At 35.8% G+C, this 18,555-nt stretch overlaps 1 protein-coding gene across 1 annotated transcript in view; it reads left to right on the top strand.

Annotated features, from left to right (window-relative positions):
* Positions 1-481: 481 nt before the first annotated feature.
* LOC110371410 (cell adhesion molecule Dscam2) overlaps positions 482-18,555 on the top strand; it is a 36,144-nt gene continuing 18,070 nt past the window's right edge. Inside the window, exons 1-14 of the mRNA XM_064040996.1 lie at positions 482-717; positions 2,889-3,105; positions 11,682-11,824; positions 14,853-15,011; positions 15,212-15,340; positions 15,580-15,685; positions 15,946-16,150; positions 16,450-16,669; positions 16,895-17,042; positions 17,183-17,349; positions 17,426-17,516; positions 17,593-17,771; positions 17,847-17,992; positions 18,231-18,366. Of these exons, the coding sequence (XP_063897066.1) occupies positions 711-717; positions 2,889-3,105; positions 11,682-11,824; positions 14,853-15,011; positions 15,212-15,340; positions 15,580-15,685; positions 15,946-16,150; positions 16,450-16,669; positions 16,895-17,042; positions 17,183-17,349; positions 17,426-17,516; positions 17,593-17,771; positions 17,847-17,992; positions 18,231-18,366 (2,053 nt within the window). The 5' untranslated portion in view covers positions 482-710. The remainder of the gene's footprint in view (positions 718-2,888; positions 3,106-11,681; positions 11,825-14,852; positions 15,012-15,211; positions 15,341-15,579; positions 15,686-15,945; positions 16,151-16,449; positions 16,670-16,894; positions 17,043-17,182; positions 17,350-17,425; positions 17,517-17,592; positions 17,772-17,846; positions 17,993-18,230; positions 18,367-18,555) is intronic.

Raw genomic sequence — 18,555 nt, 5'->3', positions numbered from 1 at the left:
AGTTGGCCATTGACATTAACGTTAACGCTAACGCAGGTGGAGCAGGAGCATTACACACTAGCAAAATCTGTAATCAATAAATCAGCTCATTTTATTTATTACCTTGTTTTTCCGACTTTTATGTCCTTTACACCGTAGACATAATATAATTATATTTTGCTTAATCAACATTGTTGAGCTTTACGACCATGTGAGAGGAAGGAAAAACAATACCTTACAAACTCATTTATTCAGTCAGTCAGAAAATCACCATATGTTTATTACCTACATCTACAAATATTTTTATGCTAGGTAATTATGTCAGTTCCAAGTTACTCCAAAACTCTATATTTACGAAAAGTTAAACGCAATTGAACATAAGAACCTATGGAGTACCGATTCGCCTATAAAATCAAACTTAAGTCGGTTGTATTAAGTTGGCCAGTGTAGCGTTTCAGTTGAGAGTAGTCGAGAACTCGAGGGCGGGTTTCAGTCGCTCGCGCCCAGTCCGCGTGCGAACGCCGTCGGGGAAACATGTGTTGACTCCCTTACCACTTTTGGAGGGAAAACTTCGAACGATCTCCGTAAAGATGCTGAAGTAAAAATGTGTTAAAATAATATGACTCTGGAACTGCAGTGTGTATTGTAAAGCATGTGGATTTTTGTGACTGTTTTGAAATCATGACTTAGATGGGTAGTTTGGAAAGCGGTGTTCAGTGATTGCGGAAATAATGAAAGGTTGGTTTTAGATTAATTTATTCGGTTTTTATGCAAATTTCGTAATGGACGGTTTTATGATGAAAGTATAGAGTTGAGAGTATCTTAATAAAATCTATTGGCATTGCATTAAGAACTTGTTAATTTTTAGATAACGATTCAGTATTCAAAAGTTAAAGTGTTGATATAAGTTTTACAAAAATATTGGAATACCTGCAAGCTAAAATCTCAGGAGTGCTAAAACTTTTCACTTCTTTACAACGATTTTACATAATTTGAAAGCTTTCAGAAGTAGCGCAGAATCTCTAGGGTTTACTCAACTTAAATTCTTTTCATTCAAAATCATTCTTGAAAGAATGTTTGTCTTATTATAAGTATAAAAAAAAGGCTGTAACAGTAATAAGTAGGTATCAAAAGCTTATGTCACTTTGAAAATATTTGTTAAATAAAGATTTAAAGAGACGATACCGTCTATAACACGAAACAGAATATCATAAAGAAGCACGTTGGCATATTTTTTGGTTTAAAAAAAGCATCGATATTTCGTAGAACTTGGATCAGGCAGAAAACATGTTGGTAGCAAATAACAAACTGAATCTCTTTCAGAGGTCACAAAAAATTTTGTGGTGTTTTATAATACGAGTTATAGGTATTTTGAATTGAGCACCATTTATTCTACAAAATTCTATTCTATTCTATTTTAATTTATGGCAATCCGTGTCGATGACAATGTCGACGATTCTGCCAATGACAGGTGAATTCTACAAAATTATTATACTCACTTATATTCAGATATTATACTTCAGAAATGTAGTTTCCTAACACCCAACTATTAACCCATAAAAGCTACATTTCAACATACGAATGTGTGAACTAAAATCTCAATTTAAAAGCTGAGCAATGTTCCCGGCAAGTGGGTCGCACCTCGGCAGTAAATAAACCGTCACCCCTCACGATAGAGGTTCTCTCTGATTTATGTTATGACCCCGGTATGAACGACACCGCCGCTTCATCTTGAAATACTGAAAATATACATATTTTTACGCTCGTATTGACAAGTAATGTATAGCGTAGGTGTATCTAGTTTCGTATCAAAGTATCGTTTGAATGCTGAAGTATTGCATTTCTTCTGAGAATATTATTTATATTATTTGTGCAGATGAAAATACCCAGCACCTGTGTTATTATTTCTAGAAATAGTAAACTTAAGCTTTGCTTTGAATTCTTATCTAACTTAAAATGAGATTTCCGCAAAGTATTATAAGCACTCTTTGAAATTAAGCAAAACAGAAAACGAACCGCTAACGAATGGGATTCCTAGAAGCCACGCAATCTACCAAAAGGCCAGTTTAATTTACTAGTGAAAAGTGCTGACTCCAAGCATTTTATACAAAGCGTTCCTTGAAAAAGTTTTAAAACGCAACTCAGCGTTCGATCCGGCAGTTGATTCGTTTTGGTTCACTTTTGATGGATTATGCCAGGGAGAACAACTTCGTGGATGCAGAATGTTAAAACGCTAAAGGAAATTAAAGTTCAACTTTTTGAAACAAACACTCGTGTAACTGTTTTCGTATTTCTGGATGCTCTCTCTACTTAATTATGATTTATGGTGGTGGAAAGTTGGTAAATTAATTGTAATCAAGACTAATTTCTGGATTAATTCCTACTAATGGCCAAATTAAATTCAATGTTTATGCTTATTGAGAAAATCCGCCATATTGTATTTTCAACAAACGATACTAATAATAATTCATTTGGATAAATTGAATCGTGTTTTTTTTCACAATCCAAGTTATTATATTGGGTGGATCTGATATCCAAGCGAAAACGCTCGGTTTTGATCAGAGTGTGAAAGCGTTGTAAATATTTATTTCTGAGGAAGTAAGTTGTGCGCAACTGGTTATAAAATTAGCTACGAAATGTCAGGTATTCCCAGTTATGATCAAACGTTCATCTAAAAATATTTGAAATACCGTACTAAGCGCTTTCTAATATCAAATAATTTTATTTTTAGAAGAGCTAGATGATAAAACATTTTTCAAGTTAATTTACTGGAGAAATATTATTTTGAATCTGGTACACTTTCTCTCAATGCTTTTAACGACTTCAGAATAGAGGTAGAGGTTATATGGTCACTTTATGTCATCTTCGTCACTGGTGAACTGATTTTCATACGTACATTGTTGTTTCAGAGTATAAGCTGCCATGGATGCTAATCACTCTGGCAGTACTAGAAGCCGTGGGCGCAAGCGACAAGCGGCCGCGGTTTGTCACAGAACCACCGGCGCGCGTGCTGTGGCCCGCCACAAGAGGCGCGCACGCACTCTGCCGGGCAACCGGCCACCCGCCCCCGGACGTGCATTGGGTCACCGCTGAAGGGCAACTGTTGACTACTATACCTGGATTAAGGTGAGATTACCTATAAGTTCATTTTATAAAAGAGGATTACCGCTACTTTTAAATAGGCACATATAATACTTTGCGTAGGGTAAAGGCGGGATAGATGCCCCATTTTTGAAAAACCTAACTTCCAATGCTCGCAATTGAGAAACAACCGTTTAACTAGAAGCCTCAAGCACCCCGCACCTAAGTTAGCCATGCGCCGTCGAGGGGTGAGTTTGCTTTTCGCTCGTATGTGAATTCATCTCCGCGGCGAACTTAAAGCGAGCGTCAAATTTTTAAAGGTGAGTATTTGCTGTTGTATAACTTTATAAGTCGATATTAATTCCGTCAAATTTTTTATTACGTATGTATATTGTTTCATGAAGTATACATTTTGATGTAAATAGTTGCTCTATTGTACTTATTTATTTAAAAAAATACTAGGGCATCTAACCCTGTCAAAAAGGATAGATGCCCTGATTTTTAACGGTATAGGTGCCCCTAGGGGCATCTATCCCTCTATACACCACGTATACCCTGAATGTATTATAAGTGCTTTGAATATATATTTTTAATATATTTTTGTGTTTTTTATATTTTTCACGTGTTTATGTACCTATAGGTATTTACCCTTTTTATTGATTACGAATGATTTACAGTTTAAACAGTGAAGATGAAGACAATTCAGAAAAAAGTTGAGGGAAAGAAAACTAAAGGTTTGCCGGTAAAGAAGACTAAAAGAGATGGACGGGATGAGCCTAAAGATACAAATAAAAATAACTGCATAGAATGCTTTAAAAACTATCAACAAATAAAGTCTGAATCCGACTGGATTCAATGTGTAATTTGTCAGTACTGGTTACATGAAACCTGTACACTTTTCAGAATTTTTTGCTCAAGATGTGGAAAACTTAAGGCACTGTCCGGTTAAATATTATGATGCTAAGTATATTGTGTTATTTTAGTTTTTAAGAAAGAATGATTTTAATGATTTTGCATGTTGAAACTTAATAATTAATATTTTATAATAAGGGTTTAAATTTAAAATACATTATTTTTGTTGAACAAATACTTTTTGAATTTATTGTGTTAATTTTAATTAATCTGATAATAAATATAAAAAGATTTAAAAAACTGCAAAATACTTTTCATTTCAAATAAATTAAAGTAAAAAAATATATAAATATTATTAATATAATGTACTTATACAGTATGAAGGGCATCTATCCCACACCGTAGGCATCTATCCTCGCTAGTATTTTAAAGGTGGGGCATCTATCCATAGGGGTAGGCATCTATCCCCAAAAATTGAGTTCTACAAAAAGCTGAAATCTGCAAAACGTGTAGTATATAGGTCCAAAAAGACAAATCACAAATAAACATAAAGGATTAAACTAGTTACATTCATAGGTGTTATTAATGTAGCACCAATATTTATTAAATTAGAAGCATATTTCAAAAAGTGGGGCATCTATCCCGCCTTTACCCTAATCCTATTACATGATTAAAAAGCATCACTAAAATATTCACCCATATCCACAAAAAGCATTAACAATTCGAAACTACCATTTGCCTATTGCTAATCCACAAACGAATGAAAACAATAAATCATAAATTGCAATAAAATTGAACTTTTTCTATTTCATATTGGCCAATCCGCCGATGCAACAATTCAGTGAACATTGGACTATTACATTTTTAACAAGCCAGTAGCATTGTAGACCGTATGACGTAGGAAATGGATTTCCATTAAAATTGTTCGACCTAAATTCCCAATTAACGGTATATTCGGTTTTAGGTGATAATAGAGGAAATAGGAATAATTCTGCTAACAGATTATTACGTATTGTGTATTACTTAATAATGGATGCACAGGTTTATCTAATACGTTTATCTAATCTAATGTACATTACGAGGTTGTTATTTACTATTTAGCTATTGCTTAAAATTTCACACTGTCATGCTTTGTGCACTTATCCTTTTTCAGATTTAATTATACTGAAAGAATCCTAAAAAGTCGAGTAAAGATTTTTCCAATAGATACGTAAAAAGTTTTCTAAGCGCTATTTTGTACGTAGTCTTGCGGCACTCTCAGCGTTCTAAAGAGTAAGCGCGACTGATCGTCTGATCGGTCTTTAGATTGCTTCAGGATTGGGTGTTAGGGTGCAGGCGAAAGTCGGCGACGGGTCCATTAAATAAACTACTCGAACTTCACCTATATTTTACAAGAAAGCGATACCGGAGTGAGCAAGTTAATATTTACTGCGAGCACCCCAGGCGAATGCCTTCGCTACGTTCTGAAACACGTGTACTAGTTGAATATTTTACTTTGAATTTATGTTACATTACATATCAATTAGGAAACTCATAAGATCAAGTGGTTGAATATTTGGAGAGTTGATACACTTACGATTTGAACTTTGGGTTTGAGTATTGTTAAGAAACATTTTCTTAATGTGTTTTACAAAGCATAAAGTATTGCTATATACCTACTCTAAAGCCCCTGCGTCTAGTTAACCTTTCTTGTACTTATAGTTAGCCAGTAGTAGGTAAGAGACTTTTTCAAGCTACAATTTTTGAATTGGACGAAACATGTTAGAAGAATAAAGACTTTTTGGCGTTTTTTTTCACTTTTTGTCCTTACATTTACTGTAAAGCACCGTATTTAGTTACCGCAATATTAATTAAGAGTAAGTGACCAGCAATGCTTCCGCAGAATAAAACATCCATCTCTAAAAGCTTATGACAAAGTTGTGTCAATTAATCTCGGTTGAAATTTCACAAGAAAAATGTATCAACATTACGCAAGCGCCGGGTGTCCCAAAGTTTTTACTTCACAGTGTCTAATGACTAACAGCAAGCGACTCGACGAGTTTTGTATTTTTAATAAGGCCTTGTGTAAGTGTGCCGGCGACTTCACCAACTTTACCGAAGAGACATTTAAAACTTTGCAGCCAAAGTTTCTTAGCATTTTACTTAATACTCTAAAGTTATTTTAAAAGTGCATTAAGATAATGTGCATTGTTATTGACTGGCCATTCGAGTGATTGATGAGATTTTTCGTTAATGAGCCATTTTAGACTTGTCTTGCACACTTAGATTCAATTAAGCTTGCTCATTTCTCTGTACAATGTCGTACTGATATTGCCCTTACGGCAAGTAATTAAACCGTATAAAACAACAAGTTTAGTTAAACACCTTACAAAATAAAAATAAAGAACTTGCACGAATGTTCTATTCATCTTATAGAGTAGCTGAATGAAACGTAGCCAATGCTCAATTAACGTTTTCTGCGGAGAGCAACACAGTCACAAAATGATGTGTGGGGTAACTAATTCGAGTTTCCCCGCGGGGTGCCGCTAATAAATTGGCAGAGTTTCCGATCAGAGTCCGTTAAGGGTAAGTTGCGAGGCGAGGACGTGTTGGAGAGACCTACCTATGTGTTGAGTTGAAAACTTTGCCGATCTCCGATACACTTCCAAGGCGCAATTACTAAAGTCTTCAGTGTTCGCTAACTTAACGCTGTACCAAATTCTCAGCAAGAGTATCTCGATGTAGTCTTCAGGAATTTGAAAGTATTAGTAAATTGCACCCGTGCTTTTGTCTATTATATGAAAAGACGTTTTGGTCTCACACATCTCAGATATTAATAAGTTTGCTCCTTACCCACATCTCTGTTAAAATAGCGACAAAGAATTGCATAAATGGACATTCCAATATGTGACATGTTCATTTTATTGCAAGCGCAGTTCACTACTTAAGATAGTCTGCCTGAATTATAGTCCTGAAAATATACGATGTACCACGTCGTACGCATGTTGTATGTTGTTCATTAGTGCCATTACATGTCCTGAGCGGCTGCCAACTTACACCAAAAAATAACACACAATAACATCATAACGTTGGAACAAACTTTTGCGAGCACAGTAAATAATACTGAAATTATAACGGAGCACTTTGAAAACCAGATTTCATTTTGAAAATAATTTCCATTGTCCCAAGTAAAATATTACTGGGGGCACTTATCCTGTAGAAATGTAACAAGACGCTGGTTCGGCGTAACGAGCAAGTAACTCTCAATTACCATACACTCCACTCCCGGCGACGGCAAAGTGAGCATGAAACAAACGATTATGGTGACAGTTGACTTATAGCCAGCGAGCAGCGATAAATGGCCACGGCACGTTCACACGCTACCATATTTTTTCAACGATGCTAACCGCTCTTGTTTCAAATGTAATTCTTATAACGTAGTAAGACAGCTTCTTCACAAGAAATCTTAGAAAAATACTCATTTTATATGTGTACAGAACCCATTTAAAGCACGATTAAACATTAGCCAGAGGTTGTTTTAGTATTAAGTATCAGTTAATACTTTAGGTGCCCGTCCCAATTGTTTGAACGCTAATGGAATCTATTGTTACAGAGCTGATAGTGGCTAGACAAGAGGGATCTCGTTTAACGTGATTCCACATTCCATTATCGGCATGATTATGTTTGGTCCCTTGACAACAAAGGGATATTACGTTTCGTTTCACAAACTATCAAGGTTATTTTACGTCTTCATTTAAAATCACCGAGAATTATGTAGTCTGCGGCTTATTATGACACTGTCAGACTTAAAGTTTTCGCATACTGAACGGGAGTGGCAAGTTAGCGACACCAAGTAGCGTGAAACTTAAATAAACCTTGTACAGCTCTCCGTGAAGGCATGAGGGTCGTTTTCTATATTCTGTGCGGTAAAATAAACGTAGTTTGGGTTAGTTACGTATCACGTCCAACTCGTGTCAGCAGTAAGAAGTAACAAGGCGTTGTTTACTCTCGCCGAGTTGGAAACTTTTGGACATTTCACCTGTGAACTTATTTTAAGGTTTATTCGTGGAGATAGCTCGCCTGAGCACACGATAACCAGGTACACAATATCTGAATGAAACTTGTTGGGAAATAAAAATGGACAGGTCATTTATTTTCCTGTTATATGAAAGCTGAAAAATATTTTCGTCATGAGACTTTAAAAACACCGCTACGGAATTCTCGTGTTCATGTCGTAAATATTAAATATCGTATTTAAGCATGTTTTTATTTCACTTTGCTTCGCATAAAATAACTCGTCCTCCGAACGATCAATCTAATCACATTGTTTCAACGCAGAACTAAGCCCAGATACCAAAACATTGGAATAGAAAATTAGATTTCCATTTCCATATCAATAGGTAGGTAGACAAAGTTGTATAGCACGTTTATGTCAGCGGAAAATTGGCAATGATCGAATATCGAGACGGCTGAAGATAACCTGTCAGCAACGACTGTGTGATGACGGGAAGAGATTGAATATAATGGCACTCTTTATAGTTATGATCACGTAACGCACGTTGCGTAATGTTCCTTCTGTATATTTTTTGTAATAATGTAGAAGCATTCATTTTAGATAAAAAAACATCGAAACATACTTAAATATGTTTTAAAGTGTTTTGGTGTTCATTCAAACCGAATCAATAAAAGGATAATTTGCTTTGGGTAAAAGAGCCTGAAATGAAAATGAGGAAAAATGTTGGTTCAAGAATAGGTAAAAGTGTGATCTTGTAAAGAAAACATTTCAAACATCATTCTTGAGACAAAAAAGGCAGTTGATTTTTGACCGTAAACTAAAATTTGCCAAAAATGTGTTCCCTTAAATTAATCACGACGTCAAGCAGGAAAAAAACACTTAGATATTACCTATAAAGTTATAAAAGTAACATAAAACTGAAATTTTTACTTTAGCCTGGAATTGAAAGTAGGGAGAAAACGTGGCGTCGAAAGCAATAATTTATAGTTTAAGATAATTTATCGGGACTGGTTTTTATCATAAGCGTTTTTATTCATTCTTATCATATTTACATTCTTTTATTCATATTCATTATCATACCTATATAGGAATTTAATAGGAAAGATCTGTAATTGTTTTTGTTCGACTTTAAATAATTTATAGGAAACGTATTATTGTTTCGGCCACTGAGTACAAGAGTTGAGAATATCAATCTTAAGACAACCTTGACTCATAATCTTATTAAATCACTGTTAACATTTAGGAGCATGAATTAAAACTTGTTCCAGTAGTTATTATTTTTCTTCCACAGTCTGGTGCACTAATTAAATTCTTTATGCTTCTGGAAATAACCCAGTAAATAGATTCATAACTCTGATTAAAATAACAATTTCATAACAAAGCATTATTCAACGAAGAAACATTGATTAAGAGCTCCTTTCTAACTAACTAACCACACTTCGATATTATGCTAGGAAGACAAATTTTTTTTACAATAAAGAATTTACAACATGAAATTCTCCATCCCTACTAATATTATAAATGCGAAAGTAACTCTGTCTGTCTGTTACGCTTTCACGTCTAAACCACTGAACTTATTTTAATAAAATTTAGTACAGAGATAGAGTTGACTTTGAGAAAGAACATAGGATAGTTTTTACCCCGACTTTTGAAGAATTCTCTTGAAAACGCGATACAACCGAACTTTACGCGGGCGAAGGCGCCGGCGGAAGCTAGTCGCAATATATTTATTATAGTCTCGCGTCTGAAGCCAATATAGCTATTAGTTCTCGTACATTACACTCAGTTTTACTGCCCGTCGTTATAATCACTCACAAATTAACTTATTAAGAATGAAGTTTCTAACTCCCGTTAATGGAAGTTTCTGAGGCCAAAAGAATCTTTAACTGTTTTTTATATACGACTTTTATCGATAAATAGTAGGTGTGAACGTTCTATTGTTGTAACATGGTGTACTTATCTTTATAAGACCGCTGAGACGTAGTCTTGAAAACTTTGAAATACGCTACTAAGAACTACGTAAGTAAACCTTTAATCATTAAAGCTTAATGCTAGTTTCATTAAACGGAATAAACGGCTAACTTCTATCATATTTAATATGTCAATAAAAGATTCGATAAAACTGTGCCTCAATTTTCTTTATTCCAAGAAGTGTAATCTAAATCTGTTTGTTCTATTTGTTACAAACGAAGGTAAATCCAAGAAGAAATTATATTCCTATTTTTGAATAAACCTACTTTTAGCGGAAATATTTTCACCGAAACGTAATTCGCCTATAAAAACGCGCCTACATTTCAGCTTTAATATCGGAAGCTTAATACAGGATTTTAAGATGATCACAAATATCGTGCATGAACGTAAAGAAGTTGGCGCTTAAAGAAATGGCTGTATCTTTACTGCTAACGATTACCGTCATAACGTACTTTTATACGAGCCAAGTTCCATCTCCTAGTCGGCTGTTCCGTACCGATACCGCCGGTTAAAGTTTTGACGCGTTGTAAACGAGCCTCTTACATCTTGACAAATGAATGGAAATGAAACCGCATGATGACAGTAATTCGTTCAAGTTTTTCGGAACAGGTAACTTGGTGCATACGTTTTGCGGTTGCGGTGTTCAAATTGGAATAGGGGAAACTCGTAGGTGGAATTTTGAGATAATTGTCGGTGTAGCTAAGACTCTGGTGTAACTAATATAAGTTTCTACCTATTACATAAATTTGGGCCAAGATTCATGCTGTTAAAAAGTTTTATACATATATCCGTGTTTTCAGTTTGAAAATTATTTTCTGATACACAGATATCTTATTAGTAAAATGTATTTATTACACATGTTCTTTGTATGGTAAGGCAAACAATAATTGAATGTCAATCATTTTGGTAAATGTTCGAAGCTAGATGTCTCGTCAAAATAATTACATGTCGACCATTTTCGAATTCATCATTTTCATGTTTATGTTCATGCAGGTTTTGAGTGACAGATTGTTTAGCTACACAATCATGCCTCATAAGTCATTTGAAAGAGTATTTATTATATAATTTTATTTTTGGAAAGTCAATATTACAGTGCAAAAACCTTACGATAAATTACCACAGAGATATCCTAAGGTTAAGAAACATTACCCCCTAATGATAAGGCTGTTAAAATTGGTATCCCTATAATATTGGGTTAATCACATGGAATTGGTTAAGCAAGCACACTACCATGGGCCGCAAATAAATATCTACAAACTCGACTTGAGAAATGCTATTGAAACGGCTGAATATAGATCGTGTAGAAGACATTTGACCACTTGTCTACCACAAAAAACGGGTGAAATTCTTAACACTTGTAGAGACCGCTATTTTTAATTAGTTTCTAATTAAAGCGTGTCTGACTCTTTCAGCTTTTCATTTCCTACTCATTGGTTACTAGAGCAATTATTTTTTTCTGTTTTCTCAATTGACAAGCGTCTACTCCAGAATAATAGATATTGTAGCTGTGCCATTTCTATTTGATAGCTATCAATTTAATTTAAACGCAGTTTTATGTCGAGTGCAGAAGCCTTGTTACGATATGACGAGATAAAATGGTCCGCATTTCAGTGCAAGAGCGATGTGAAATTATACGTCTAATAGTAGTCCCCTTTTGGTACCGTTCCATTAGCTCTAAGTAGAATAAATAAGAAAGACAATATTCAGTCATATATTTACAGTTTTTTAAGTCGGCTGTCACTATACATAGACTTTTTTAAATATTTTTTTTCAATTAGTTGTTAAGAAAGTATTTTTGCCCTAGGCACGTGCTAAGTGACGGCAGACTAGTGGTTGGAGCAAGACGGTCGCTGATGGACGCGGGAAGCGGCGCTGGCGCAATGCTAAGATGTCGGGCGTCGAACCGAGCAGGCACAGTACTATCCAGACCTGTTATGTTACAACCCGGTGAGTTCCATGTTATTTAATCTAAGACTACGTTTTTCTAAAGATAACAACGTTGGTATATAATTTAAGAGCACTTTCAACAAAACAATAAATATTAAAATTGTTCTCACGTTGTAGAGATCTGAACTGATTACAAATATCATCCATTTGCGACTACTCGTGTTTCTTTATTACCATAATTATAATACAAAATTAGCCAAATTCTGTTCGAACAAAAGGTACCTATTTATTCAAACAAAGAGATTTATTCGGGTTTGACCTCGTAAAGCAACATTTGTAATGAATAAATAATTGCGGACCGAAAATATTTATTATTTTGATCGTCGTTTTCACACAGATACCTATAGCGTAGCTTCTGCCTCAATTACGCAGAGGCAATAATGGAAATTATAAAAACTGTACACAACAGACTTGTGAAATAAACAGATGTACGGCAAGAGGGCAAAACAAATTACAACTTCGAGTCGAGTTGGACCAATTAACTTTCCGTTACAGCAGGGGAAATATGAAATAAAATGAAAAACAGCCCACGGCTCCAGAGTTTTTTTACGCAGAAAAACTTTTAATTAAGGGATTAAAAATGACATTAGAGTGAGTTCGTAGCAACGTAACTTTCTCTTTGTTTCCTGAGAATCCGCAAGGCAAGCTCGAACAGGGCTTAAATTACGATTAGGTAAATAGATAAGCACTGAGTGCTGCCTCACTATAAGTCTTGTTAAAATCTTCGCCGTCCCTGAGGGCTACAGAAAGAAAAATAATGTAACTTAAGTTTCGCAACATTCATTAAGAACACAAAATGTTGGAAAGTTGGAAGCACTTTTCGGGGACGTTAGAAACAAAAGTGGGTTATTTATCAAATTAGTCATGATCTGTTTATTTAAATAAACTTCTTAATTACTTTTTTCGAAAGTAATTGGCTTAGTTAAAAGAATTTTATCAACTCGCTGGTTTGCTGCAGATTTTTAAAAAATCTTTTCAGACATAAATAATTTATTTAGAGAGGAATTTGAGAACGAATTTGAGAACTTTAATTCAAAACATAAGAATACATATTATTGTTTTCATTTTTTTTAAGTTTATATTTGTGTACAATAATTAGTTCATATTAACAACACTTATTTTCCATACCAGTAGCCTCCAGACTTTAATATTAGGTATTTGAAAAGATGAATATTTTTCACTCCAATTACTTTTTCCAGCGAGACGCGGAAAGTTTTAATTAAAGATTGAGCGACATTATGTCCCTCATCTCGGAAAAATAACCTTGTTATAACGAAGCCGACGGTCTGTTATTGAAAATAATTTTGTTTCTTCGAGCCTAACGTTTCTACTACATTCTTGTATTGACCTAGTAAAAAAAAAAACTCTCGTCTCGTCTTTAAAGCAGTCTTTTATGTTTAGTATTGGATACGGTAACGTTGAATTTCATAAAGTATTAGAAACTGTAACTAGGATATGGGTAATAAATCAGTTAAATGAAATTGTCTAAGTACAGCTTAAACTCGACTTAGATTCAAGATACAAAATGAAAAATGAAAAAAAAAAAATTGGTACAAACCCTCGTGATGAAAAGAAAACGGTAATATTTAGTTAACGCACAACAATGTATGAATGTGGTTACGTCGTAACTTTCTGCTACAGCTGTATAACAAACGCGGAGTTTTGTTATCCTGAGTTTTGAATAAACCACTCGATTACTCGTTCATTTTGTTCCTCATCATATTTCGAGGCACATTAATCAATTGAGACTGTCAGTTAAGACAACTCCAAACAAATGCTTCAGTGAGCTCGTTAACTCAATGAACTTCGTTACGGGGCTCGATACAACACAAAACCAGTGGAGTTAATGCCTAACAACGCAGCCACGTTAACGAGTTCCACAATCGTAAGTGGTAGCTAGTAAGAACATCTCTTTACAAACTCATGAACTAGCTTTCAACTTACAGATTTTACTTACCATATTTTAATATTTTCCCCTACAATGAAGCTGAGTACAAAGGGAAAATTGAAAGGCAACAAATGGGGGCGCAGTAGAAGCTTATTCTCATTCAAATGAGTTCCGAAGAAAGTATTCGACACTCTGATATTGCGATACTTATTTACCTTGTTACTGATTTTTCTATGTTTTTCAATCTATCGGTAAATTAGTATATAATCCACTGTTATTTTTAAACGTTCACTAACTAATTTAAGCTACCTAGAGATTTACCTCATCCGGCACTAAAAACGGCGCGATAAATAAATCAAAAGACAACGCGTTACGAAACAGTTTCTTTATTTTACTTCTCAAAGTATATTATATTTTTAGCTCTGCATATTTATTCAATTTATTTCGTCTGGGCAGCAATAAGATGACGTAAAAGAATTACACAAAAGGCGAACTTAAATATAGCTTGAAATTGACGGGAGTCAGGCCTAAGATGGCTTCACAAACAAAGCCATGTCGGACGCAATTATTCCTTTATTTATTATTCCGTCTCATTTTTGTTTCGTTATTTCTTTTGACAAGTTATGAAAGTCTCAAGTTACGCATTATTAAAATGAACGTAAAGTTTTATAATGTCTCATGGTTTTCAAAACATGTAAAATAAAACATCTTCTTTTGTATATATTTTCCTAAACAAGTCCGCAAACATTGAGGTGTACCTATAAAATACTGAGATACAAATTAAAAACTTATGTTGTACCATTTTTGTTTGATTTAAAGCAGACCCCAATCTGGCCATAAATAAAGGAACATTTTTAATATTCCAAATGTACAAGTATTGTGAATGCGAGGTCCATTTTTGTTCATTTCTTTACTACGTTTGAGTTACAAAGTTTCGTAGTAGGTCCATTACTACAGTGTACAGGATTCTGTTTTGATAAAGTTTCTATTTCGGTAAAGGCAGAGCTATTTTGTTTGGCCAAAACAAATGAACTACTACTTTACTATATAATGCAGGTTTTGAAATCATAACACCCATTTTTTTCATTCTTCTTTTTTTATTTTAATAAAATGGCATTCTCTCGTGTTTTGTTTCTATAGTGGAAGATAGTGTCCTCTCGCATACTGCTCGGCAGCTGATTCCGGCCAAGATCGGCGGTGCTGTGATACTGAGGTGTGAATTGTCACCGCAAGTCGGCTTAGTGGATATCACTTGGCTGCAGGATGGGCTCCCACTGTCCTCTGGATATCTGAGTGGTGGTAAGATGAGTTGCAAACTTTATTTACCTGTTAAGTTTTCTTCTGGTAATTATTATTTATAGAAGTTCTTCTTCTTCAAAACATTGACCTTTTCCATGAAATTCCAACATCTTTTCATATTTCATGAGAGTCACTTGAAATTCTTGCATGAGATTTTCATCAAACGACTAATTATTCTAGAAAGTTCAATTTTGTTTTAGAACCTCGTTGGGTGTCCGGGGCCAGTGGGATCCTGCTTGGACTAGACCTGACTCAAGCGGACATACAGGCGGAATATTCATGCGTGGCGCTCGACACTCCTAGTCCGCCTTTGAAACTCACTACCGACGGTCAGTCAAGCTTATATGCATTTAGAATGTCCCCTACAATCTGCAGAGATTAGATTTACTGGATTTGCTCTGTGTTTAATCGTCAAAGAGGGAATACGCATGATTAGAATAGCATTATGGATATACAAAGGTTCATTTCGACATCCTTTAAATGACTGATTTACCTTATTGTGTACCTTTTTGTACTAAATTTTCTTTATACAATGAAATGATACACGTGATTTTCTTCTCTTGTATAGATAGTAGCTGGCTGGAAAACATTGAACTGAATTCAATAGAATCTCGTGTTGGGGACACTGTTGTTTTACCGTGCATACTACGACATATCACTGGACACGCTGTTAGGTAAGTACTTACACTCATTGCATTTGTCATACCGACAGTATTTATATCAACAGAATATTCGTTAGTGAATAAGGAACATTTCATAAAAACAACATCATTTTTGGTACCCAAAGTACAGATGCACAAACTATTAAACGGGTCTAATTTGAAGCTGTTCTTTTTTCTATATAACAGCGTCTACTTATGTCCATTGAACTTCATTTCACCACTAGTTCAGTCTACCATTTCATCCCACTGAACGTATAGCATTTAATCATCAGTTGGCAGCGGCAGGAAGTGTCCGGTACTTGGGCGGCCGTGTCCGGCGAGGGCACGGTGCGAGGCGGGGCTCTGGTCCTCTCGGCCGCGCGCGCGCACCACGCCGCGAGGTACGCGTGCTCGGCCAATCCTGAGTCGCCGTCACGAGTGTTGGTTAAGCTGGTGGTTTATGAACCGCTGACTGTTAGTGTGTCGCCGAATCCGTTGGTAAGTTATAGAAATATGAACGGTCTTGTGATTCAAAAAATATTTCCTATGTACATAATTAGATTCATTTGAATCATTAGCACTCTCATAATAAATCCTTAACCACCACTACTGCATTCCGTATACTCGTAAAATTCTAAATTAAATTCACTGAACCTAGTAGGCATTTACCAACATTCAGGCCAATAAAAATAGGTACTCCCAAGTTTTATAAGAATACAGCCTGTATAAGGTCCATTAAGACTGTAGTTGCTTGTGAGTTTCAATAAACTTACTCCGTAATGTGACTTCTTTTGTAGATGATAGGCACAGGCGGATCAGGACACCTAAATTGCTCAGTGGTGGGAGGTCGTGGTGGTGGGGTGACACTGAGTTGGCAACACGAAGGTCGGCCGCTACATGCACCTCAGTCCCGTCTCACTGTTGGTCCAGTGCGGTCCCACCATGCGGGGTTATACCAGTGCACTGCTCATGATCATTCTGATTCCGCTGTTGCTGGCGCCGAGTTGGTTATTGCTGGTAATTATTGAATATTGGAAGTTGTAAAGAAGGTAGTTAAGGCAAATGAGTTTGAGAAAAAAAAATATGTTTATAAAAATGCTGTGTTTGTCTTGTCGGTGATTTGATTTACAGGTCAGAATCAAGGCAATCCTTACAAAAACTTCTTTGCCTTAGCTACCTTCTAGACTCGTGTTTTATAAAGTAAACTTTCATACAACCATTTATCTTGATTCCGTATTTTAGACAGGCCTCCAAGGCTGGTGTCAACGTTTAGTGGAGCGGTAACAAGGATCGGACAAAGTATTGTTATAAGATGTGCTGCCACTGGAGTTCCATCGCCACGGATCCTTTGGACGTTAGATGATAGACCGTTACCAGCTGCTCCAGATAAGTAAGTCAAAAAAGGGCCCTAAATTTTACTGCTGTTAAAATTGTTCTTTAAATTAATATGGAGTCTTCTAGAAGACGGCAGCCAGTTTGGAGCAATACAGTCGTCTTCTTAACGTCTTAAGTCTTCTTTTCTTATGGTAGGTATAGTGTAAACACGAGAGCAGAAGCAGTCCCAGGAAGTGAAGAGGGAACTATAGTATCCACTCTAAGTGTGACAATCAGGACAGCAGACGAAGGAGGTAGATATGGCTGCAACGCCACCAATTCACAAGGATCTCATGCACACCAAGCAAGACTGAATGTTTATGGTAGGTGAGCTCATAAATGGCGTATTTCTAAACTAAAGAATGATTGAGGTTCCAAGTGGTTTTATTTCTGTCACAGGTCCACCAAATATCAGATATTTGCCAGCATTACACGTAAAGACTGACACTGATGTGACAATACATTGCCCATATTCGGGATATCCCATTAAGTAAGTCATTAACACGGTTCACAAGTTTTAATGATGTCATTGGTATCCATGATACAAAACACTTGTAAATTTCTAGGGAAGTGGTATGGAAACGAGAAGACGGTTCAATAGTAGACAGCATATTAGAATCGAGTGACGAACGAGGAGTTTTAAGACTGAATTCAGTGAGAAGTTCGGCGGCGGGCACTTACACGTGTGAAGTGAGGGCCGAGAGTGGCGAACTTGCTCGAAGGACCATACGCCTTGACGTTCATAGTAAGGACTTCGTTTACTTGAGCGAAATACTACAACTTTCTGGCAATATTTAAATATCTAGTGTATTGTCAACAGAGCCGCCGAAAATAGCCCCCTTTCAGTTCCCCGAAGAACTTGAAGTGGGGGGAAGCACTCAAGCTACCTGTAGTTTGATATCTGGAGACAAACCTATACAGTTCACGTGGCATAAGGATAACTTGCCTATTCCTTCAATGCTCAAAGTAAGTTGTGTTACAAGGGGATATCTCGCTGATCTATCATTAACAGCCAATTATGCTAATACAGGCTCTAATTTAACAATGCGCCATTTGCATTTCACCACATATCACATTATTATTAACATTTGCATAGTGATATTTATGGTCGAGTGTATATTTGACAGAGCAATAAGCAATCTAAAACAGATATTGGCGAAACATAAAATTGTTCTACATACATTTTCTGTTTGGTTTTCATCAGGTTGAACAGAAAAATATGGACTTTTTCTCTCTATTAATCATACAAGATCTAAGTTCGGCCCACAGCGGCGAGTACACTTGCCGAGCTACAAACGACTTCGGAACAGTCAGCCATAGCGCTTCACTGATTGTCAAAGGTATTTATTATCTTACCTCTAAGTTTAGTCTGGTCGCACTGTACCATGTGTGGCCTAGTTATATGAGCAACTCGAGTATTTTAGTGCATATTTGAATTCTGGTATCGTATTGAGGATTAAAATAATAATCTTGTTGAAAATATCAGAAAAAATATTTGAGAATCGAGACTTGGTTTGCAACGATCACCT

Source organism: Helicoverpa armigera, chromosome 2, assembly GCF_030705265.1.
Source record: "Helicoverpa armigera isolate CAAS_96S chromosome 2, ASM3070526v1, whole genome shotgun sequence".
Lineage (NCBI taxonomy): Eukaryota > Metazoa > Arthropoda > Insecta > Lepidoptera > Noctuidae > Helicoverpa > Helicoverpa armigera.
Note: the sequence above shows the minus strand (reverse complement) of the source record. Positions and strands in the feature narration are given on the sequence as shown.